The sequence below is a fragment of the Cynocephalus volans genome, chromosome 3 (assembly GCF_027409185.1).
Source record: "Cynocephalus volans isolate mCynVol1 chromosome 3, mCynVol1.pri, whole genome shotgun sequence".
Classification (NCBI taxonomy): domain Eukaryota; kingdom Metazoa; phylum Chordata; class Mammalia; order Dermoptera; family Cynocephalidae; genus Cynocephalus; species Cynocephalus volans.
This window is the reverse complement of record NC_084462.1, coordinates 7033392-7055595: the sequence shown is the minus strand read 5'-3', so window position 1 is coordinate 7055595 and position 22204 is coordinate 7033392. Positions and strand designations below refer to the sequence as shown.

The window sequence follows — 22204 nt, the reverse complement described above, 5'->3', positions numbered from 1 at the left end:
TCAGAATCCTTCTAATACTGTGCTCGCAGCAGCCACTACTAATCACTTAGTCTTGACAAAGAAGCTGAAACATATTTGCCATCTTAAACCTCAAGCATGACCTCCAGAAATTCCTGGAATCATTGAAAGTGACTCAGAATATTTTCCTCAGGGAGTCTGATCCTGCTGAATCTGAATTCTTTCCTTCTAACCTACCCCCACCAACCTCTGTGTTCCAGAGGGATTTGGAATCCTTCTAAATCATCCCCCTCATTTTTTTTTTTTTTTTTAACAGAAGAGGAAACTGAAGCCCCAGAGATTAAAAAACTTGCTCAAGGTCACAGAATGAGTTTGCATTGAATCCATAGCAGTAAAATATAGCAGCTAAGGGAGTCCACTCGGGTCAAACAGGCCTGGGCATTGATTTTCCTTTGCATTTTACCAGCTGGATGATCTCTCCTCCCTGAATCTCAGTTTCTTCATTTATAAAATGAGGCTGATTTGAATACTTAGTTCATGAGATGGTTGGGAGGATCCAATGAGCTAATAAATGAGTAGCACAGCGTATGACACCTAACATGGCTTGATAAATGTGGCTGTGGTTATTACCAGTTGTGGTTGCAGAAGTTCTTCTGATTGCCCCTCAAGACAAGGAGAAAACTGAGGGGCTGGCACTGTGTTTCCTTTTCAGTACACTTCAAGACCAAGCTTATCAAACTCTTAGGCTGTTTTCAATCCCTCAGAATAGTGGGCGAGATCAAAGATCTTGGAACCCACTTCTGAACCTCCCTCCTGCACTTCCCAAAATGGGGTAATAATTCCTACAAACAGGGCTGCAATGAATGTCTAATGAGATCATGTACGGGAGGAAAGTGTCTGGCTCATGGTAGGTGTGCAATAAATGGGAGCTGATATTCCTCAACAGAGGACCAAGCCAACCCTTAGAAAAACGTGCTACTCCTTGGTGCAAGAAGGAAGCTCAAGCTTTGGAACCAGGTGAACTTGGTGTCAGCTAATGGCTCTGCTGATTTCTACCAGTGTGATCTTGGATGAGTCATTTCACCTCTATGGACCTATCTGCAACATGAGACCAATAAATTCAACATGCAGGCTTGGGAAGAAAGTTAGGTGAAGCAATGAATGTAGAAGGAAGGCAAGGAATAGTAACAGTACTATAAGTGGTCATAGTAATACCAAGAGTTAATTTTTATTGATCCTGACTGGTGTCATTTGCTGTTCTCCATGTCTTACAGGGACTGAATTATAAAGTACTGCTGTTAATAATTATGATGATTAAGTAATTTAACAATGACATATCTAGTCTTATTCCGCGGCACTTTAGGTCCCCAACCCTATGGGGCCTAAAGACCTCCTGGATCAATCTCCCTGTATCCAATCCCCTCCCTGTGGGCAGGCGGAGACGTGTTTGAAATAAAGTTTATTGAAGTTTTTGTTGGTATTTACATATGATACACGGTAAATAACAGAGCCAGGCCCTCCCACCCCACCCGCTTCCCCATCCTCTAGTGTCCCCCTCCCCCCAGCCTCGTTAAAAATCGCTGCGTAAAGACAGGTTAACTGCTGCGTCCCCCTCCCCCTCCCACCTCAGATGCAAACTAAAAGCCCCCGTCCCTCCCCTGCCCCCTCCCCCCACCCCGGGGGCCATCCTTGTTCCAAGGACAACACTGTGCTACCTCGCCTCTCCTCCCCTAATAAGGGGGGTGGGGGAGTTTCTGGTGACCTCCCCTCCTCCCCCAAAATCTGTCCAAGGGGATGGACAGGCCCTTGAAAGAGGCCAGAGTTGTGGGTCTGAAACGGGAAGAAGGACGCCAATGAGAGGTGCCAGAAAATGGAAGACTTAGAGGTTTGGGGGGGGTATTGACCCCCGCTACTACCCCTCCCTCCCCCGACGGGACCTCGAGGGGGGAGAGGCGGGCACAGGTGTGGAGATGGCGTGGGGGATTCCCTCCACCCTGGGGTCCTCGTCCTCGTCGTTTGGTGTGCGGGGCTGGATGCACCTAGGGGCTTCGGATGAGCGGGTGGAGGGAAGAAAGGAGAGAGTTAGCGAAGGAAGAGGAAGAAAAAGAAGCCAAGGGTAACTGGGAAAGCAAGAAGACCCGTTAGACAGAGCCCCCTAATGGGCAGGTGACCTTCAGGAGGCAGAAAAGAGCCTGGCCGGTGAGAAGGGATGGCGCCTCCCAGGGGAGCAGAGAAAGTGGCGAGGGAAAGACGAGGCGAACCCATGGCTCTCAGCCCCCCGCTGCACCCCGCAGCTGCGGGAGAAGCCACAGCGCCCCTCCCCCTCCCGTGCCCCCGCCCCGGAGGACCCTGCAGGTCAGGAGGTGAGATTAGGCAAGGAAAGAGGGAAGTCCGGAGCAGCGCGGAGAAGACGATGGCCGGCGTTCCCGGCGGCTGCTGGCACCTACTCTCCAGCCCAGAGCCCCTGAGGTGGGGCGGGAGCTTCGGGGCCTCTGGGGAGCTGGGGGCCAGCACCGCCCGGGGCCGGGGTGAACTGAGCAGTTGGAAGGAGGGAAGAGCGAATTGTTTGGGAGAGGAGGGGCCAGAGGAAAGAGGCGGGTCCTAAGGGAAAAGGGGCAGGCAAACAAAGGGGAGGAGTCATTTGGAATGGAAGGGGCCAATGAAGAGGAGAGGTCGGGAAATGGGGAGGAGCCTTGAAATGATGGACAACTATGGGGCGGAGCCACTGGCAAGGGGGCGGGGCCTAAGGCTGGCGCCGCGTCCTCCGGGTGGGAGCGAGGGGTCCCGCGGAAGAGAGGGGGACTGCGCCGCTGGGAGACCCGCCGGGAGCACGAGGAGCAGGGGAGCTCCGGGGGCGGGGCCTCAGCAGGGCGAAGTGGAGATGTGCAGGTGGTCGGGGTACTTGATGGCGGGAGGGTAGTTCTGAGTCATCTGGATGGACACGTCGCTGGAGATGTCGGAGGGGCTGCGGCCTCGGCGCCACGCCTCGGGCTGCAGAAACTGGCCCGAGTAGTCGGAGCAGTCGCTGAGACGCGGGCGGTAGAAGGCCGGGTGCGGGCGGTACATCTCCTCCTCCGCGTAACGTTTGGTGAACAGGTACACGGACATCACGCCAGCCCCCTGCAACAGGGCACGGTCAGAGTCCCTTAGGAGCCCCACCACCTTACTCCAGGACTCAAGAGTCCTGACCCCCAGCTCCCTCCTCTACGACACCCAAGAGTCCAAGCTCCCAGCCCCATCGTCTCCCAGGAACCAGGTATCAGGATTTCCGGCCTCTCCTTCCCGAAGACCCCGGGAATCCAAGCCCTCAGATCCCCCCATACCTGAAGACGCAGGAATCCCAGACCCTTCCTCCCCCAGGACCCCAGGAGTTGGATCTCCCAGACCCCTCCTCCTCCAGGGCCCAGGGGTTAGACCTTCAGCCATCACTTCCCTCATAATCCAGAGTCTACACCCCCAGCCTCCTCTTCTTCCTGAACCCAGGAATCAGGACGTCCGGATCCCTCCCCACTCAAAACTATAGAGTTTGGGCCCCATCGACATCACCTCTTTGAGTAGAAAGGAGGAAGCAGCGAAGGCAAAAGACCACCCGTAGCGATAATGAAAATACTGCTCGGAACTGCTGGGCCTGTTCATGACTTCGTCATTGATGCTGGAGATGTAAAGAACCAAGCCCACCACCAAGGAGAGGCCTGGGGGAGCAGAGAGGGTGCCCTCGGGTCCGTTAGAAGTGGGACCTCAGCCCCGCCCCATCTCACTGCCTTTCCCTCCTCCCTGTCCTGTCCTGGACTAACTTAAGTCTTTGGAAGCCCCTGTGTGCTGGACTTTAGTTGGGTTACAGGGAGCCCAGAGATAAAACAATAACCCTCCCTCCCCCCATCAATCTGCCGTCCAGGAGTTCACAATTGGGGACGGTAAATATGGACACTGACCAATAGTCATGTACACAGTGATATGTGCTATAGGGGAAGTAGCACAGAGCTCTGCGGGAGTGCAGAAGAGACGCCAAACCCACCTGGGGCAGGGCAAGGGGGATCAAGGAAAGCTTCCTTTTCCTGAGTCCTAAAAGATGAGACCCAGGGAAAAATAAGGGCATACTATCACACCGTTCCCAGTAGAAGGTACAACATGGGCATAGGCTTGGAGGGAGAACTGGTCGAGCCATGTAGCTGTAACATGGGCTGTACCCACAAGAAATGAGGCTAGAGAAGGGGACACGGGCAAGGCCATGATAAGCCTCAAATACCAGGCTGAGGAGCTTGGCATTGATGCCAAGGGCACTAGGGATCCATAAAAGATTTAGGGCAGAGGGAAGACAGGGCCAGATCAGGGTGGTAGTAGATCCTTTGGGGGCTGGTTGGTGTTGCGGACAGATTAAAGAGGAAGTTGTGATATTCAAGAGGGAAGAGGATAAGGCCTGAGCTGGGGCTGTTGAAAATGATTGTAACAACATCAATAATAATAGCAACTACTTATATAGGTTTGGGTCTGTGCCAGGCACTGTTCTCAGTGATGTATACATAAACTCATTCAACCCTCACAACAACCATTCGAAGTAGATACACTTTTATCTCCATTTACAGTTGACAAAATAGAGGCACATAAAGAGTGTGAAGAAGAGAGGTCCAGTGTGAGAATTTTTAAGATGCAGTTATCCTTTCCTCTAGGTGAACTTTCCTTTAAACAGTAGCCATGCCAAGAGTGGCTTAAGGAGGCTATAAAGTCCCTTGCCCTAAATTAAACTAATCCTTATCAGCATCTTCCCACAGAATCCTACAAATAAACATTTGTATGTCCATCACACACAGAATAAATCCAAATTCCTTCCATTGGCTATGACAGGATCAGCAAACTGTGGTTGAGGAGTAAATCCAGCCCACCTCTTTTTTGGAGGGGGGTTGGGGGGTGGTTGGCTGGTATGGGGATCTCAACCCTTGACCTTGGTGTTGTAACACCGTGCTCTAACTAACTGAGTAACCGGCCAGCCCTACCTCTTGTTTTTGTATGACTAGCTAAGAATGGCTTTTACATAATTGAATGGCTTTAAAAAATCAAAAGACGAATGATATTTGTGGCTCATAAAAAGTATACGAATTTCATTTGGCAGTTCCTCAAGAAGTTAAAAATAAAATTACCATACAACCCAGCAATTCTACTCCTAGGTATACAGTATACCCAAGAGAATTAAGAACATATGTTCACACAAAAACTTGCACACAAATGTTTGCAGCAGCATTATTTATAATAGCCGAAAAGTGGAAATAGCCCAAATCTCCAACCACTGGTGAATGGATAAACAAATGCGGTATATCCACATGAAAGAATGCTATTCAGCCAAAATAGGGAATGAAGTACCGATTTATGCTACTACAAGGATGAACCTAGAAAACATGCTAAGTGAAAGAAGCCAGACACAAAAGGCCACATGTTGTGTGAAACGTCCAGAATAGGCCAATCCATACAGAAAGTAGATTAGTGATTGCCAGGGAATGGGATGGAGGGCGTAATTGTGACTGGCTATTAAAAGGTGTGAGGTTTCTTTTTGGGGTGATGAACATGTAAAATTAGCTAATGGAGATGGCAGCACAACCTTGACAGATGAAGAACCACTGAATTATATAAATTTTAAATTATGTAAATTATATCTCAACTTTTTAATGTATATGAATTTCAAATTTCAGTGTCTATAAATGAAATTTTATTGGAATACAGCCACACCCATTTGGTTTTGGGGGGGTGGGGGTTGGCAGCTGGCCAGCACAAGGAACAGAACCCTTGACCTTGGTGTTAGAAGGCTGCACTCTACCCAACTGAGTTAACTGGCCACCTCCAAACCCTTTTGTGTATATATTACCTTTGGCTACATTCATGCTACAACCGAATATTGAGTACTTTCGATAGAGACTTGATTGCTCGGAAAGTATTTATTATCTGGCTCTTTACAGAACACTTTGCTGACCCCCTAGACTATAACGCCTACATGGTCTGGTCCCTGCCAACCCCATCTCTAATCAGCTGTACCTCGCTCCCTCTGCTTTCTTACTCTCAGACCACCTGATTTTCTTACTCTTCCTTGAACATGTGAAACTCATTTCTGCCTCTGGGCCTTTGCTCTTGCTGTTCCCCCTACTGGGAATGTTCTCCTCCCAGATTTCTGCATGTTTGTCTCTGTCACTTTACTCAGATTTCTCTTCACTTGTCACCTCTTTAGAAAGGCCTTCTGTGAACTCCCTGTTTGTTTTTTTAAAAGCTCTCTCACTCAAAATAAGAGAAATGCAGATGAACACTACGATGAGATACCATTTCTCATCAATCAAAAGTTTAAAAGCTTCACAACATACTCTTTTAGTGAGGCTGGGGGAGTCGATACTTTTACACATTGCTGCTAGGAATACAAAATGGTGCAGTCCTCCTTGTGGGGGGAATTTAGCAATGTTTAAGAAAACCACGCATGTATTTATCCTTTAACCCAGCAATCACACTTCTGGTAATTTACACTGAAGCTATCCCTCCAACAATATGAAAAATACATATACACAAGCTAATTCACTGCAGCATTATTTGTAATTGGAAAATACTGGAAACAACCTAAATGCCCTAACACAGAGGATTGATACAATAAACTATAGATATCCGCATAACAGAGTGTCATGCCTCTGTAAAATAAAAATAAGGAAGAACTCCATGAACTGACAGGGAGTTCAGCAATAGTTCTAGGCTATATTATTAAGTAAAAAAAAGTAATATGCAAAAGAGTATAGAGTATGCTGCCTTATAAGCAAGGGAAAGGGTACATAAGAATACATACGTACATTCACTCATTTTTGCAAAAGGAGACACAGGAAGGAAAACAAACAAATGAAGTTGATTAACTACAGGGAGTAGAGGAGAACATGAAAGAAGAGACAGGCAGGACGTGGTCCTTCTTGCAGCACATTTTTTTTGTCTCATTTTGACCTTTAGAATTATGTTAATATTTTGTATATTCAAAAGATATAATCAAGGAGGATGGGGAAAAAACTAAAATTAAATATAAACAGAAACAAATGAATCTAACTTAATTTTTTTTTTTTTTTTCTTTTTTGGCAGCTGGCTGGTAAGGGGATCTGATCCCGTGACCTTGGAGTTATAACACCGTGCCCTAACCACGTGAGGTAACTGGCCAGCCCATAAGTCTAACTTCATGTCACAGGAATGATATAACCACTGTGTGTGTGTGTGAGTGTGTGTGTGTGTGTGTGTGTGTGTGTGTGTGTGTGTGTGTGTGTGTGTGTGTGTGTTGGGGAGGGACTGGCTGCTGACTGATCCCAAACATCTTTTGAATACAGTACTTTGATTTTACACAAGGAGGTCTTCAAAAAAATTCAGTTCATAGAAGGATTCATATTATCATTTAATTCTATTTTTCCACAAACTTTTTTTGTTGTTGGCTGGCTGGGGGATCCAAACCCTTGACCTTGGTCTTATAACACCTTGCTCTAACAAACTAAGCTAACCCACCAGCCCCCCATGAACTTTTTGAAGTATCCTCATATATCTCAGTCTAAAGAAACTTTGAATCTTACTTAGTAGGTTTTTTTTGTTGTGAGTGGTCTAGGGGTAGCCGTTCCGAAATTATTTTGTGCACATTGTAGGGTTGAGCAAACATGTAAATATACTGATACTTTAGGGAGCTAGAGTTTCTCATTCTGAAAGAAGGGATACAAATACAGACCAGGATAAGGCAAGAAAAAACCCTGTGGCATTTAGCTATCATTATTAACTGTTATTTAAATATATATAATTTTCCAGTTTTATGTCCTGAAAGATCCTGGAAGTAGTGACACTCTAGAAACAGTGAGCACACCTAACACCCCAGCTCTTGGTCTCTAATGTCACCCCCCACTAAAAGGAACTAGGGTTCCCAGAGGAAATAGTTGATTTGAAGCCTGGGGTAGGGGCAGTAAACATGTACTTGTTATGTCCCAATACAAGGAAGTGCTTAAAAAATGATGGGAATATGTCAAAAAAAGACACAGAAGCTAGCTTGAAGGGTTTTCCTGATACTCAAATTGAGGGCAGTTTGAACATCACAATGAATAATAAAAGTAATGGCAGGGCTGTCCAGTTAGCTCACTTGGTTAGAGCTGGTGCTGATAACACCAAGCACTAGGGTCGAGGGTTCAGATCTCCATACTGGCCAGCCACCAACCCCCCCCCCAAACCCCAAAACAAACAAATAAGTTTCTTCTTGACAACAGTAGTCCCATGCTCCAACAGAGGGAGGGAGCATTCCTAGGGCTACAAATTGGAGTTGAGGGGAGGGGAGAGGGAGAGAGGGAGGTTGGGGGATAATTGGAACGGGACAAAGGGTACAAAAGCAATTTCTGGTAATGGGTATGTCCCCAATATGAATCTGGCCCCCACATCATGGGCAGGAGGGGGGACCATCAGCTTTGTATCTCATGAATATTCTAAGTAAATAAATAAATAAATAGATAGATAGATAAATAAATGGATGAATAAAAAAGTAATGGCATATAACACACTAAATTAAAAAAAAATGAGTCCAGACTGATGTTTTTTTAAATAAATAAATAGGAGAAAATGGAAAGTTTTTTTCCATAGTGTACCAGTTTGTACATGTAGGGTAGGTGGGACAATAGAGTTAGAAAAAAACCCACCATTCTGCAACCCTAGTAGTAGTATTGGATTCAGACAAGAATAACCAAGGGATGATAAATTGAGGGATGACAGCATCTCCACATAGAATATCTAGAATATCATAGAAATATAAAGAGATTAAAAGCTTTACTGTGAAGAAACCTAGCAGATACCACTTTAACCAAGTCATTGAAGCTAACATCATCAATGACAGGGCAGACTCACACCCTGTGCTTCCTGTTAAGAGAGGCTGGGCAAACCAGTACATTTATGTAGTATTCCTGCTGAGAATGCGTAACCCGAATCCACTCCTGAGAACGGTTGTGGGTCATGCTACAAAGCAACTGGCTGCACTCTTCAAAAACGTGAACATGAAAGATTTTTTTTTTAAAGGCAGAGGCACTACATAACAGATGAAAGAAGACTAAAGAGATATAGTAAGGAAATACAAAGCATGATTCTGGATTGGATTCTGAATCAGGGAAAAAATGACTTTTAGAGACAGTATTGGGACAATTGGTGAAATTTGAGTATGGACTGTATATTAGCTACGGTATTGCATAAATGTTACACTTCCTGAGTCTGATTATTGAACAGTGGTTAGATACAAGAATGCTCTTGTTCTTAGGAGATGTTTGCTGAACTATTTTGGGGTAAAAGTGTTTGAAACTTGTATTCAAGTGGTTCCACCAACACACACACACACACACACACACACACACACACACACACAATGTGTATACATACAATATATGTATGTGTATATATATGTGTGTGTACATATGTATGTATATATATTTAGGTGTATACATGTATCTGTATTATGTATTATATATAACAAATGTTATATAATATACACACACTCATATCTATACATCTATATAGACAGATCTAGACCTAGATATAGATATAGAGAAATAGGAAAAGGCAAATGTGCAAGATGTTAAGAGACTGGTCTAGGTGAAGGATATATGACAGTTTATTGTATTACTTTTGAAACTTTTCTGTAGGTTTAAATTTCTTCCAAAATAAAAAGTTTAACATAAAAATAGTGTTGAGTATCTCACAATAGACAAATTTTCAAGGTGCCAAAGCGGTACCCTGACAATTCCTTATTTGTGGTCAAGAAAAACCCTACGTCGTCCATGGAGAGCTCTGATGGACAGCCTTCGTCAACGGTTCGAGCTTTGTGCCACTCCAGTGGGACAACCTAGCGCTATTTCCTCCCTGAAATGATGTGATACAAACTACACAGCATCACCTCAGACTTATCTTGCCAACCCCGTGTAACCTAAATGGAATCAAACCTGTAGGCTAGACATAACTTCCAGGTTACAAAAAAAATACAAGGAAAGAGGAACAAATGAAATAATGCCATGAGGAAACAATCAAATAAATCCAGAATTGGGAATATTCTACAGGATACCATGTCCTGCAGTCTTCAGAAGGATGATGACATGGATGGGGCTAGTAATACTTGGCCCAGTGATCAATCCCTATTATCTCAAAAAGAGAGACATTGTGTGTCTCCTGATGTAATGCGGTAGGATGTAAACAGCACCACTTATGTATGAAGTGTTCTTGCCAAAAGTTAAAATTACAAAAAAAAAAAAAAAAAAGATTAAATTTGGATCTGCCCAAGCTTCATCTTTGTTTATTTACAAGAAAACACAGGGATAGATACACATATTAAACCACAATAAGGGAACACAACTGGAAAACTCCAGGATGTGGAAATTCTACACGACAAATGACCAGATTTCTCTAAAAAAAATCAATGGCAAGAAAAAAAATAAACAAAACAAAACTACAGGAGAGGGACTATTTTAGATTAAAAGAGGCTTCAGAGATCTATCCACTAAATGCACATGCGGGATTTGGATCCTGATTTGTAACAAACTAACTGTAAAAAGGCATTTATGAGAACAGTGGGGAAAACTAAACACTGACTAGGTATTAGATGATATTAACAATTATTCTTATTTGTTTGGACTTGATAATAGCATTGGGCTTATGTTAAATAAAAGAGCACTTATAACTCAGAGGTATACTGAAATATTTACGGATAAAATGAGTTGACATCTGAGACTGGTTTTGAAATAATGTAGTGAAGTGCAGAAGACGGACATGGCAAGATGACTAAAAAAAGATTTGCCATATGTTAGTAATTGTTGAAACTGAGTGAAGGGTACATAGGATTTCATTACACTATTCTTTCTATATGTTTTATAATGAGATATATTTTAAAAGTCAGTGTTTTTTTTTTTTTTTTTTTTTTTTTTTAAGGGCTGGTTGGTTAGCTTACTTGGTAGAGCATGTTGCTGATAATACCAAGGTCAAGGATTTGGATTCCCTTAAAAGCCGGTCGGGAAAAAAAAAAAAAAAATGGGGAACTAGTTCAGACGAAAAGAGACTTAAAAGACACTTATTAACTAAATGTCATGCATGAATGTAGGTTGATTCCTGGTTCTGGGGGGAAAGTTTTTAAAAGACATTCTTGATACAATTGGGATACAGTTTGACAATGGATTAAGTTATATTATGGAATTATTGTAAAATTTCTAGGTATGAATATGGTACGGCGGTATGTAGAAGAATATCCTTATCCTTAAACGATGCATACTAAATTTTTTTTTTTTTAAAGATGACCGGTAAGGGGATCTTAACCCTTGACTTGGTGTTGTCAGCACCACACTCTCCCAAGTGAGCAACCGGTCATCCCTATACAGGGATCCGAACCCATGGCCTTGGTGTTATCAGCACCACACTCTCCCAAGTGAGCCACGGGCCAGTCCTCTAAATTTTTTTTAAAGATGAACTATCATGATGCCTGCAAACTTACTTTCAAATGGTAAAGCAAAAAAAAAAAAAAAAAAGTGTATGTGGTAGGTGTAAAAAGAGAAGGGGAGGGGGGAGAGAGAGAGAGAAATTTTAAAAATTGGGATGATTCGGGTGGGTGGGATAAAACAATGACTCCCCCCGTCACTCTCCTTGTCCTTAATCCTTAACCTGATTTATTTTTCTGTGTAGCACTTATCACCACCTAACATTGTATTCTCTATTTGTTTCTTTTTTATCCTACATCTCCTCCAATCCCGATAGGATACTGGGAACTCCGTGATGCTAGGAACTAGTCCACCTTGTTCTCTGTTGAATTCCTAGCACCAAGCACAGTATCCAGCACATTGTAAATACTGGTTGAATGGATGAATATAACTTGCCATGTGGCTGGAACTTCTAGAAAAGCTCATTAGCTGCTCTCCTTTTTTTAATCCACTGTAAATCACATCATTCTTCCATCTCTCCTAAGAATTAACCTTTCCTCGCTCTGAGCTTCCATAGCACTTTCAGCTTCTAGTATTCCATAGTTTTGGCACTCAGGAAGAGAGAGCTCATAAACTTTTATGTGGTAGAAAGGCATCTGAGATAGGTCTTGAAAGATGAACGGGTTTATAGAAAGAGAATACCCCAAAAAACCCAGAAACCACACTCACTCAGGTATCTAAGTCAAACACAGAATAGTGATCTTGATTCCTCTCTCTCTCTCTCTCTCAGCCATCAAGGATGGTCACTCACTAAATTATGTCCATTTCACTTCCTGAAGCCCTAATAAATTTAAGTCTTTTTTGCATCCCCACATTCTTTGCCCCAGCTAAGGCCTTATTCTCTATGTCTGAACCATTGCTCCAAAATCCTTATCTCCAGGATTCAAATATTGGTTCTTTCGAAAACCCAGAGCAGACTCTATCCCACCCTGCTCAAAACTCTATTTTGGCTCTCTGTTGTCCACAGGAAAAAGTATTCATTTCTCAGCCTGACATGCCAGGTTCTCAGTGATATAATTCCTGTTGACTACTCCTACCTCACTTCCTACTCCAACCCTAGACTTAAGGCCCATGCTTCACGTTACAGTTCTAAATAACATTCTCCAATAAGCAGAGTCAGGAGCAAGGATCGATGAGAAAGAAACAAATATTTCCAATGAGGAAGACTTTTTTTTTTAACCTTTTAGTAAGTTAATCTTGTCATTCTTTCTCCTTCCTGGCCATGTCACAGTGGCTCTGGTTCTCTAAAAATAACCACATTTTCCCTTTTTCTCCTCTCCTCTTTTTCTCCCTCCCTCCCCCCTTTCTATTTCTGCGATACAACTCTTTTACTCTCCTCCAACCACATCAACTACATCAGCTTTGTAATTCTTACAGCACAGTAGGCAAAAACCACCTACATTCCAAACTGAATAGAACCAACCTGGCTTTAGAATAATAAAGTTTTAGGACCATGGAGAGCTGCACTTGAGTTTACCTCTGCCTTAGATGCTTTATGGGGCCTTAACACATGCTGTGAATTCCATTTCAATACAAGGCACTTTCCTGTCTTCACTTGAAAAATTCCCCCTCACCCTTTTAGTATCAATTTAAATGTCATCTCCTCTTGGAATCCCTCCTGGTCACTTCCACCCTCCTCGTGCTACCCTACTGAGCCAAGTTAATGTATCCTTCCTTTTCTCAGAATACCCTGAGATGTCACTCATCCATTCTACAAATACTTCAGTGAGTATTTCATATCAGCAACACATCTAGGCTCCACAGACACAAAGACGAACATGTTTGAGAGGTCCCTGCCCTTTTGGTACTTACATTCTGGTAGAGAAAGAAAGAAAACAAGATCACAATAGTAAGTGCTATGAAAAAAACATAAAATAGAGAATGTGATAGTATAGTGGGGGCAAGGCAACGTTAGGTATTGTTATGAGAGAAAGCAACTCTGAAAAAGAAAAAATTTGAGCCTTGTGAGAATCAGGGGGAGGAGACTTCTAAGCAGGGAGAAATAATGAGTGTAAAAGTCTGAGATGAGGCTGAGATGAGCATTTTCAAATAGTAGAATGAGGCCAGTGTGGCTGAAGTTATAAGCAATGCCGAGAGTGTGAGTGGATTAGGAGATGAGGTCAGAGATTTGAGCATTAGCCAAATTATGAAAGACCTTGTAGACCAGAGCAGAGAACTTGGATGTATTCTAAATGCAAAGGGAATTCACTGAAGGGATTTAAGCAGGTGTGTGACAAGCTTTGATTGACGTGCTGTTAGGTGCTGTTCTGTGATTAACTGCCTTTGGGCTTTTATTTAAGATTTAGTTGTGTCTTCAGTGCCAAGGGCAGAGCCTGGTATGTAGGATGTCTGAGGAGTGAATGAATGAGCAAATGCACAAATCATGTTTGAGGATCAGGGGTTAATATGAGGTATGCATGAGCAGCCTCTGATGACCTGGAAAAAGTAAGTCAATGCCACTCTAGCTTCCTCCCCACTTCTCTCATCAACCATATCCAGTCAGTAATGTGGTTCTATTGATTTTTCTGTCGATATCCCTCTCTCACGCAGCTGTCCAATCGCCTTTATCCTCACATCTCCAGCCCCTTATCTGCTATTGCCTGGACCAGCGCATAAGCTTCCTCCTCAGTTTGTCCTTTTCCAGTTTCTTTCCTTCTAGTCCATCTCTGACACAGGTCCCTGAGGAATGTTTAACACCCAGGTGCGACTCTATCCCTCCCCTGACCAACCCAGCTTTCCCACTACTTTCTCCAGAAATGAATGTCAATTCCACCAGTGACTAGACCTTGGGAGACTCCTGTCTCTCTCCCTTTCTCTCTCTCACTCTCTCTCTGAGCCTTAGTTTCCTCATTGGAAACATGAGGCAGTTGGACCAGGTCATTCCATTCCAAAATCTAAGATATTGGTACTATTTCCATCCTTAACCTCCCCTTTTAAATCTCCTTTATGATTTTTAATTTTGGTGGGTTAGTATAGTGCCATGGTGAGGAGCCTGGGTTGGAATCTTGCTTCCACGACTGAACAACTTAACCTCTGGGTGCTTCTGTTTCCTCAATGGTAAAATGGGGCTATCAATATGACCTGCCTTATAGGGTGAAGAAAAATAAATAACTTAATTTGTATAAAGCACTTATAACTGCCTGGACCCACAACACTCAATAAAGTTGCTTGTTACTACTTCTACTACTACTATTACTACATTCACTCATTCATTCATTCATTCATTCATTCTTTTATTTAAAACTACTACATGTTGGGCCAGCGAGTGGCTCACTCGGGAGAGTGTGGTGCTGATAACACCAAGGCCATGGGTTCGGATCCCATATAGGGATGGCCGGTTAGCTCACTTCAGAGAGCGTGGTGCTCACAACACCAAGTCAAGGGTTAAGATCCCCTTACCGGTCAACTTTTCTAAAAACAAACAAAAAAACCCCTACATGTTGAGCACTTATTGTTAACAGTCTAGGCACTGGGTTGGGCCCTTTACATTCATGATCTAGAATACAGGTTGACAAAGGATGATTTGGCCTGCTGTCTGTTTCTGTATGGTTTGCAAGGTGAGCACGGTTTTTACTTTTTTTGTGGCTGGCCAGTATAGGGATCTGAACCCTTGACCCTTGGTGTTACAAGGCTACACTCTAAACAACTGAGCCAAATGGACAGCTTTACATTTTTAAATGGTAGGAAAAACCAAAAGAATAATAATATTTCATGACACATAAAAATTACATTGAGTTCAAATTTCAGGGCCCATAAATAAAGTGTGATTAGAACATAGCCACTCCCATTTGTTTACGCCTGGCAGCTTTTGCAGTGCAATGGCCAAGAGTAGTTGCTTCAGAGTCCTCATGGCTCACAAAGCTTAAAATATTTACTATCTGACCCTAATCAGAAAACATTTGCCAATCAGTGAACTCAAGGAAGAGGCTCAGGCAGTGTGGTTCAGTCTCTCCCAGATTACTCTATTGTTGCATCAGAGGTCTGACTTCCAGCCCTGACTACACCATCGATCCTCAGCTTGACCTTGAGCAGCCAGTTCCTGGTGCGGTGGTATGAGCATGGGTTTTGGAATCAGAACACCCTAGATTCCGATCCCAGTTCTGCTGTTGACTAGCTGTGTCGCCTCTTTGAACCACTGTTTCCATTTCTCTAAACCACAAATAATAGGACTTTCCTTATAATGTTTTAAGTGCTTTGAATGAAAATCCCCATGCAGTCTACTCTTGCCCCACTTTCTCTCTCTTGGCTACTATTTTTCCACCTGAAAAATGATGAGACCTTTTCACTCTGACACTCTAGGATCGTGATATTCTTCATGTCTTATTTTAGTTCAGTGTCTGGCTCCACATGCTGTGATTCAAATTTGCATGGAGGTTGCACCCTGGTTTCCCTGGAAAAGGTCTCGTCAGGTTAGGTTGAAGGCACGGGGGAGGTTTAGCCTAGAGAAAACTGGATGAGGAGCAGGAAGAAGACTGGAGGAGGGGGTACTTAAAGATCCCTCTTCAACTACTTGCACAGCCAACTAGAAGGAGGGAGATGAGTGTGGGTCCCAGGGGGATGGAAGGGAGATGAGACATACAGCAGGGTTCGTTCATAAAATATTAACTGAATTACAATGACTGATTTGAGTTTAATTAAATTCTGTTGAATTAATTCAAATTGAACTGAAGAACTGAGTCAGAATGAATTAGGGTTAGTTGGACTGGATTGATGGAGTTAAATGTGTTTGAGCTGAGTTGATTTGGGCTGAGCTGGGCTGGGTTAGATGAAGTAAATTGAACTAAGCTGAAATGAGGAGGAGGGTAACACTCCAGAAAGTACTCTACTCTGGAACTATGGACACTTGAGTCCTCTGGTACCAGTTTATTCTAGTATCTTGGGCAACTCCCTGTACAACTGTGGGCCTGAGTATCCCCATTTTATCAAGTTAGTGCTAATGATAACTCCTAGGTAGAGATGTTATAAGATAGGTGTGAGATCACACATGCAAAAGAATCTTGTATCTCGAACTGAAAACAAAACCTGAACTCTAGCTAATGACACACATGATGAAGTATTTAGGGTGAAGTGTACTGATGCCTAAAACTTATTTTGAAATTCTCCCCCAAAATAAGATAGACTGATGGATGGGTAGCAATATAGATGGTTGGATGGATATAGGGTCATGCAAGTCTAATGGTATGTAATGACTCTAAGTGGTGGCAATATGGGTATTCACTACAAAATTCTTTTAACTTTTTTATTTGTTTGAAAAAAAATTAAAATAAAATGATGCACAGAAAATCAAGCACACTGTAAACTGTTAATTGCTAAAATATCAGTGGTAGTTAAAAATACAGCCTCTGGAGGCGAATTGTATGAGTTTGATGTCCAGCTCTGCCTCTCACTTGTTGTACGGCCCTGAACAAATGACTTCATCCCTCAGAGTGTTTCCATATCTGTAAAATGGGGCTATTAATGGTATTGACCTCATTGGGTTGCTGTGAGTATCAGAACAAAGCCTGGTACTTAATTAGCACCCAATAGATATTTGTTTTAATTTGGTCCTCCAAACAACGCTGTGTAATGGGCACTGCTATCTCCATTTCACGGAGAAGTAAAGTGGGGCTCAGAGAGGTTCTGCAAGTCGTCCCAGGTCATACAGCAAGGAAGTGGCTTACTAGGTGGAAGAGGAACCACAGGTTCCTTCCTGGTACTTGAAACAGTCCCCTAGCCCACAAGTCCTTTCCTTGGGCTCACCCGAGAGAATGAAGAAGATGCCAGAAACGAAGGCCAGAATGGTCCTCTGTGGGCGGATGTGGCCGATGTTGCTGATCACGAAAGCCGTGAACACGAGGAAGAGACTGACCATGGGGAAGGGAGTGGCTGTGCGCACTGTCTCTGGGGAATGGGGGACATGGAAAAGCAGGCGGTGAGGGGGAAATCTCCGGCAGGACACCTGCCCCAATCCCTTGACCTCTCCCCTCTCCCCGCCTCTGCCTCGTTGGCCCCTCCCCTTTCTTATTGACTCCTCCCCTTCTCTGATACTCCCCCGCTGACTCCGCCCCCTGACCCAGGCCACGCCTCCTCTGATTTGATCCCTTCTTTCCTGCTTACTCCTCCCCACTGTCCAGGCCCCACCCTTTCAGCCTGGCCCCTTCTCCTTACCCAAGCACTCTGCCTTCTTTCAAGCCTCTGCTTCCTCCCTTCTACTCCACTCCTTCCCTAGTCCTGCTGTTTCTCCCAGGATCCACGCTGTGATCATGCCCCCTTGTTCCCTAGCCCTTATATCCCCTCACTCAGAATATTCTCTGTGTTTTCCGTCACCAAGTTGATCTCCGGTTCAAGGAAATATTCTGAGGCCACGCAGCGACCCTTCTCCCGACCTGGGGGGGAGATAAAAATGCAGGGCCAGATGAGAGGCTTCTAAGCTCTAGAGAGGCTGTGGGGGACAGGATGGATAGTGGGGAGACCCCAGGCTGGGGATGTGAGGTCTATCCCAAGGGTTATAGTGTGTTTTACTCATAGGGGGTGGGCAGGATGTCTGGGAGCTTCTCTTGTGAGCTGCCCTGCAGACCCCTGGATGAAGGTGGACAGGACTGTAACTCTGGGTCCTAAATGGTGGGGTGCTGTGGACCAGTCCCTAAAGAGGATAAGGTCTAGGGTGCCAGGATTCCTGAAGCAAGGGGTTTATGTGGTCACTGGGAGGCATGGAGTCTTTTATTCTGTGAATTCTGGACACTGGAATTGTCCAGGGGACAAGTTCTCAATCTACACTACTGATTCTAAGGGAGGACTCCAGAGTTCTCCAAGGAAGTTAGGAACCTGGAGTTTGTCTGAGCACTGGGGATCCTAGATCCAGAGAATAAAGAGCAATGTAGCTCCAGGTAGAAATTTGAACTTCCAGAAGAAAAACAGGATCATGGTTTCTGGATTTCTGGAACTCAAGGGATGGGACTATGGACCAGGACTCTCAGGTCCCAGGCAAGGAATAAACGTTGAATGGAGAGCAGATGAGGGCTGTACCTGCAAAGAAACAGACTCGCCAGAGGCCGGCGTGCAGAGCCATCTTGACCTCCGTGGTCTGGTTCTGTGGCAACACTGTTCCCTCTTCCATGTACAGCCAGTAGTCAGTGCTGACTGCGATGCCCACCAGGAGCAGCCCACACGCGCCAAACACGCTGCTCAGCAGGGTCAAGGCGCGGCTGCTGCAGTGACTCATCCTTAGTGGCGGGGGGCGCCCTGCGGGGCCTGTGGGATTGGAAGCTGCGGTGGAGAACTCCGATGGAGCAACCAAGAATAAGATGTCTAATCATAACCTTCAGCTCAGAGATTGAATATTGACTCCACCCATATGTCTGCACCTGGGTCCCAAATATCATGACTCTGACCAAAAATTCTAATTCCAGATTCTCAACCCCAGAACCAGGTGCTCCCCAACCTTAACCTCATGCCCTGACCTGAGGCATTAATCTTAGAAATCAGACCCCACCAGAGTCCTTAACCTTGAGCCTGGGCTGGTGACTCAGAAACTATTTTGCTGATCAGTGGCTTTAATTGTACAACTAGGCAACTCCCATCCCTGAATCTGTACCCTCATCCAAACCACCACCTGTGAACAACAGACTCCAACAAGGGCCCATAATCTCAACTCTGAACCAGGACTTAGGTCCATAGACCTGGGGTATTGGGCTTGAACACTGGATACTGTTCATGATCTGTCTAGACGCTGTAACCCAGGCCACCCAATCCTGACTCCAAGCTCTGACCTGATACCCTGGTCCCTTTCCTTTGGACCATGTCTCTGACTGCATCCAGAAATCCCCAAAGTGGGTCACTAACCAAGGATCCCTAATCCCACACCCTGGCCTCAGACCCTTGACCTCAGGCCTACCTAAGACTGCAAGCAGAGGCCTCCACCTAAGTTTAAACTCTTGGACTTTTACCTTGACCCTAACACCCAATTCTAAAACCAAGAACTTGGCCCATGACCTTCTAACTCTGATCTTGTGCCTTGACCTCAATTTTGTACCCTATCTGAAATCATAGCTCACAACCCAGATCCAAAATTCTGGAAACTTAATTCCACCCTTCCAGATCTGGGTAGGCCCCTGAACCTAGGATGTCGAAACTCTTTTGCAGGTGGCTGGATCCCAGAACATTGAGACCCTGAGACCTGGAGCCAGGATATTGACTAGAGACTCAAGAATATTAAAACCACGAGTTGGGACCCTCCAACCTAGCATGTCAACTAAAGCACCCCAGTTAAACAAGGGAACTTCCTCTTTCAAAGTAGGAATGAGTGCTCTGAATTCTAAAATCCCAGTCAGGAATTACAGGATCCCATCACATGATCCCCCAATTCCCTAGCAGGTTTTCTGGACCCTGATTTCCCATGCTAGACTTCCAGTCACAGACCCTCTTCAACATCCAGCATGGAACCTGGATCCCTCCAACACTGGACCCTCCAACCAAGAGATCCCCAGTTCATAGATATGGCCTCCCAAATTCCAATCCCGAACCCAGAGATTCCAACTAGGGAGCTCTTCAACCCAGAACTCAAAGACTCCAAATCTCTTAATGTGCAACCTTCATACTCTTCCCCTACCCCCACCCCCCACCCGAAAGAACTTTCCCCCGAGCCATACAATCCCGTGATTTGGGAGACTCAACGTGGGATCCCCAGCCTATCTCAACCAGAGACCTCGACATCCCTGAATACCAGTGATCCCCATCATATTTTTAACTATGAAGTTTGAGACTCCTAAACACTCCCGCAGAATATAATCGAGACATGAGGCTCCACCTTTCTTAACTAGAATCCTCCTGGCCTCAAAGCTCTGCCCACCCCCCAAAAGACCCCGGAGTCCGAGACCACCTCTCCGCGCTCCCTCCCGCTCTCCCAGAATCCAAAGCTCCCACCTCCGCCCCCACCCCACCCCCCAGCCTCCTGGAGGACTCAAGGATCCGGAGTCTGGCAAAGCCCTGGCCAGCTTCCCGCCCCTCCCCCTCCCTGTGGCTCCGACGCTTGACCGCTAGCCGCCTGCTCTTTCCCCAGTCCTCTCAGCTCGGAAGCAAGCATCATAAATCCCGTCACCCTGACTGCCTTGGTCCCAGGTAGCTGACCTCAGCCTCCCCCATTGGCCCCTCGGACTCCCATTTGGGACGGCCTGCCCAGACCCTCTTCTCGTCCAGCCCTTCCTCCTTTGGGACCCTCCCCACAGGCCTGAAGACTGCTTCTTTCCTTCCTTTCACCCAGCCTTTCGTGCATCCAGGCGCTCGGACCCCCGCGGTCCCATTCTTCAAGTCCCAAGTGCAAACTCCATCTTCCTTCGCTCTGTAACTCCCCCTTTCTGGGGACCCCGTTCCAGACTCACTCCCGGCTGTCATCGGGGCCGGGTGCTCCACCGTCTACCAATGCCGTCGTCCTCAAGGACCCTGCCTGTGTCCCCTCCTCCCCTAGTGCCAAAGCTGTCTGCGACCCAGACCTCAAGAGTGCAGTTACCCCGCTCTGGCGCCCTAATCCCGTCCTCCGGGATTCGCCAGGCCCCAATGTCCCTCCGTCACCCGTAGCCGCCCGAATTCGGGTGTCCTGGCCGCCAGGACCGCACCACCGAGCCACTCCGGTCCCTTTGAGCCCTGACCCCGGCTCGCAAACACCTCAGGCGGCGCCCTCCTGCCTTCCGGGACCCTCCCCTCGTAACTCACCTCGCTCAGGGCTGGGCGGACGCTCCGGGCCGCGGGCCCCGCAGCCGCATGACCGGCCCCGCGGCTTCCCCCGGCCGCCGCCGCCGCCGCCACCGGGGTCGCCGGTGCCCGCGCCCCCCGCCCCAGCCCCGGAGCCCGGCGTCCCGGCCCCCTCCCGGCCTCCCACCCCCCACCCCCCGCGCCCGCGGCCTCACTCGGCGGACGGAGCCGGGAGCAGGGACCGGCGGCCGCTCATTGGCTACTGCGGAGGAGGGGAGGGGCGGGGAGGGAGCGAGGGGAGGGGCGGGGAGGGAGCGAGGGGAGGGGCGGGGAGGGAGCGAGGAAAGGATGCGGGAAGGGAGGGAGAGGGGCCTCGAGGATGGGGGGAGGCCGAGAGCGAGAGAGAATAGAAACAGAGGCGGAGAGCCCGAAAGAGACAGAGGCACAAAGAGAGGCAGGGCAGAGACCGAGTCACGCGGAGACCGCGAGTCGCAGAAACCCAGAGACTCGCAGGTCTGGAGACTGGAAGAGCCAGAGACAGAGACCGAGTCTAAGACCTCCCCCCACCTCCCGCCACCGAGGCTCAGAGATTCTGAGTCCCTGGAAGTGGAGAAGTCCGGGACCCAGGAAGAGACAGGGAGACGCTCAGAGGCCTTGGGCTGAGAGGTGCTGAGATCCGGAGACCTTGATTGCGAGGAAGAGACAGACGGACAGACAGACAGAGACAGAGAACCTGAGAAGGAGAGACAGCAGGGGCAATCCTGGGGGGCGGGGACGGGTGTACCCTGAAGAGGACTGGAGTCTAGCCAGGCCTGGGAGGAGCCTGGGGTCTGGGCGGCTGTAGGAGGCGGGAGGGGGCGTCCCGGGCCGGGGTCCCCAGAGCAGCGGGCGGGCGCAGAGCAGAGCCAGGTCCTGCAACCACCGCGGAGCCGGGAGCCGGGCCAGCCCCCCCGCCCCCCGCCGTGATGTCAGCGGGGCCACTCTTAAAGGGGCAGGCCGCCCGCCGAGGGTCGGAGCGGGGGCTAGGGCCTGAGGGCAAGGGATGGTGTGGTACAGCGGCAGCTATGGGGGACACAGGGGGAGCCCCAGCATCCAGCTGGACCGAGGCCCGG

At 46.7% G+C, this 22204-nt stretch overlaps 1 protein-coding gene across 1 annotated transcript; it reads right to left on the bottom strand.

Moving 5' to 3' along the window:
* Positions 1–2820: 2820 nt before the first annotated feature.
* CACNG7 (calcium voltage-gated channel auxiliary subunit gamma 7) lies at positions 2821–21190 on the bottom strand. The gene is made up of 6 exons (XM_063091820.1): positions 21114–21190; positions 18432–18656; positions 17705–17791; positions 17166–17306; positions 3505–3650; positions 2821–3078 (listed from the first exon to the last, which is right to left on the bottom strand). The coding sequence occupies exons 2-6, from the start codon at positions 18625–18627 to the stop codon at positions 2821–2823; spliced, it is 828 nt and encodes a 275-aa protein (XP_062947890.1). The 5' UTR covers positions 18628–18656; positions 21114–21190.
* Positions 21191–22204: the final 1014 nt, after the last annotated feature.

Coding starts and splice junctions, on each gene's coding strand:
- CACNG7 (XM_063091820.1), bottom strand. CDS start 18,627: ATGAGTCACTGCAGCAGCCGCGCCTTGACCCTGCTGAGCAGCGTGTTT. Junction 3,651..17,165: donor CATCTTCTTCATTCTCTCGG/GTGAGCCCAAGG, acceptor CTGCTCCCCCAG/GCCTCTCCTTGGTGGTGGGC. Junction 3,079..3,504: donor CCTCCTTTCTACTCAAAGAG/GTGATGTCGATG, acceptor GCCCTGTTGCAG/GGGGCTGGCGTGATGTCCGT.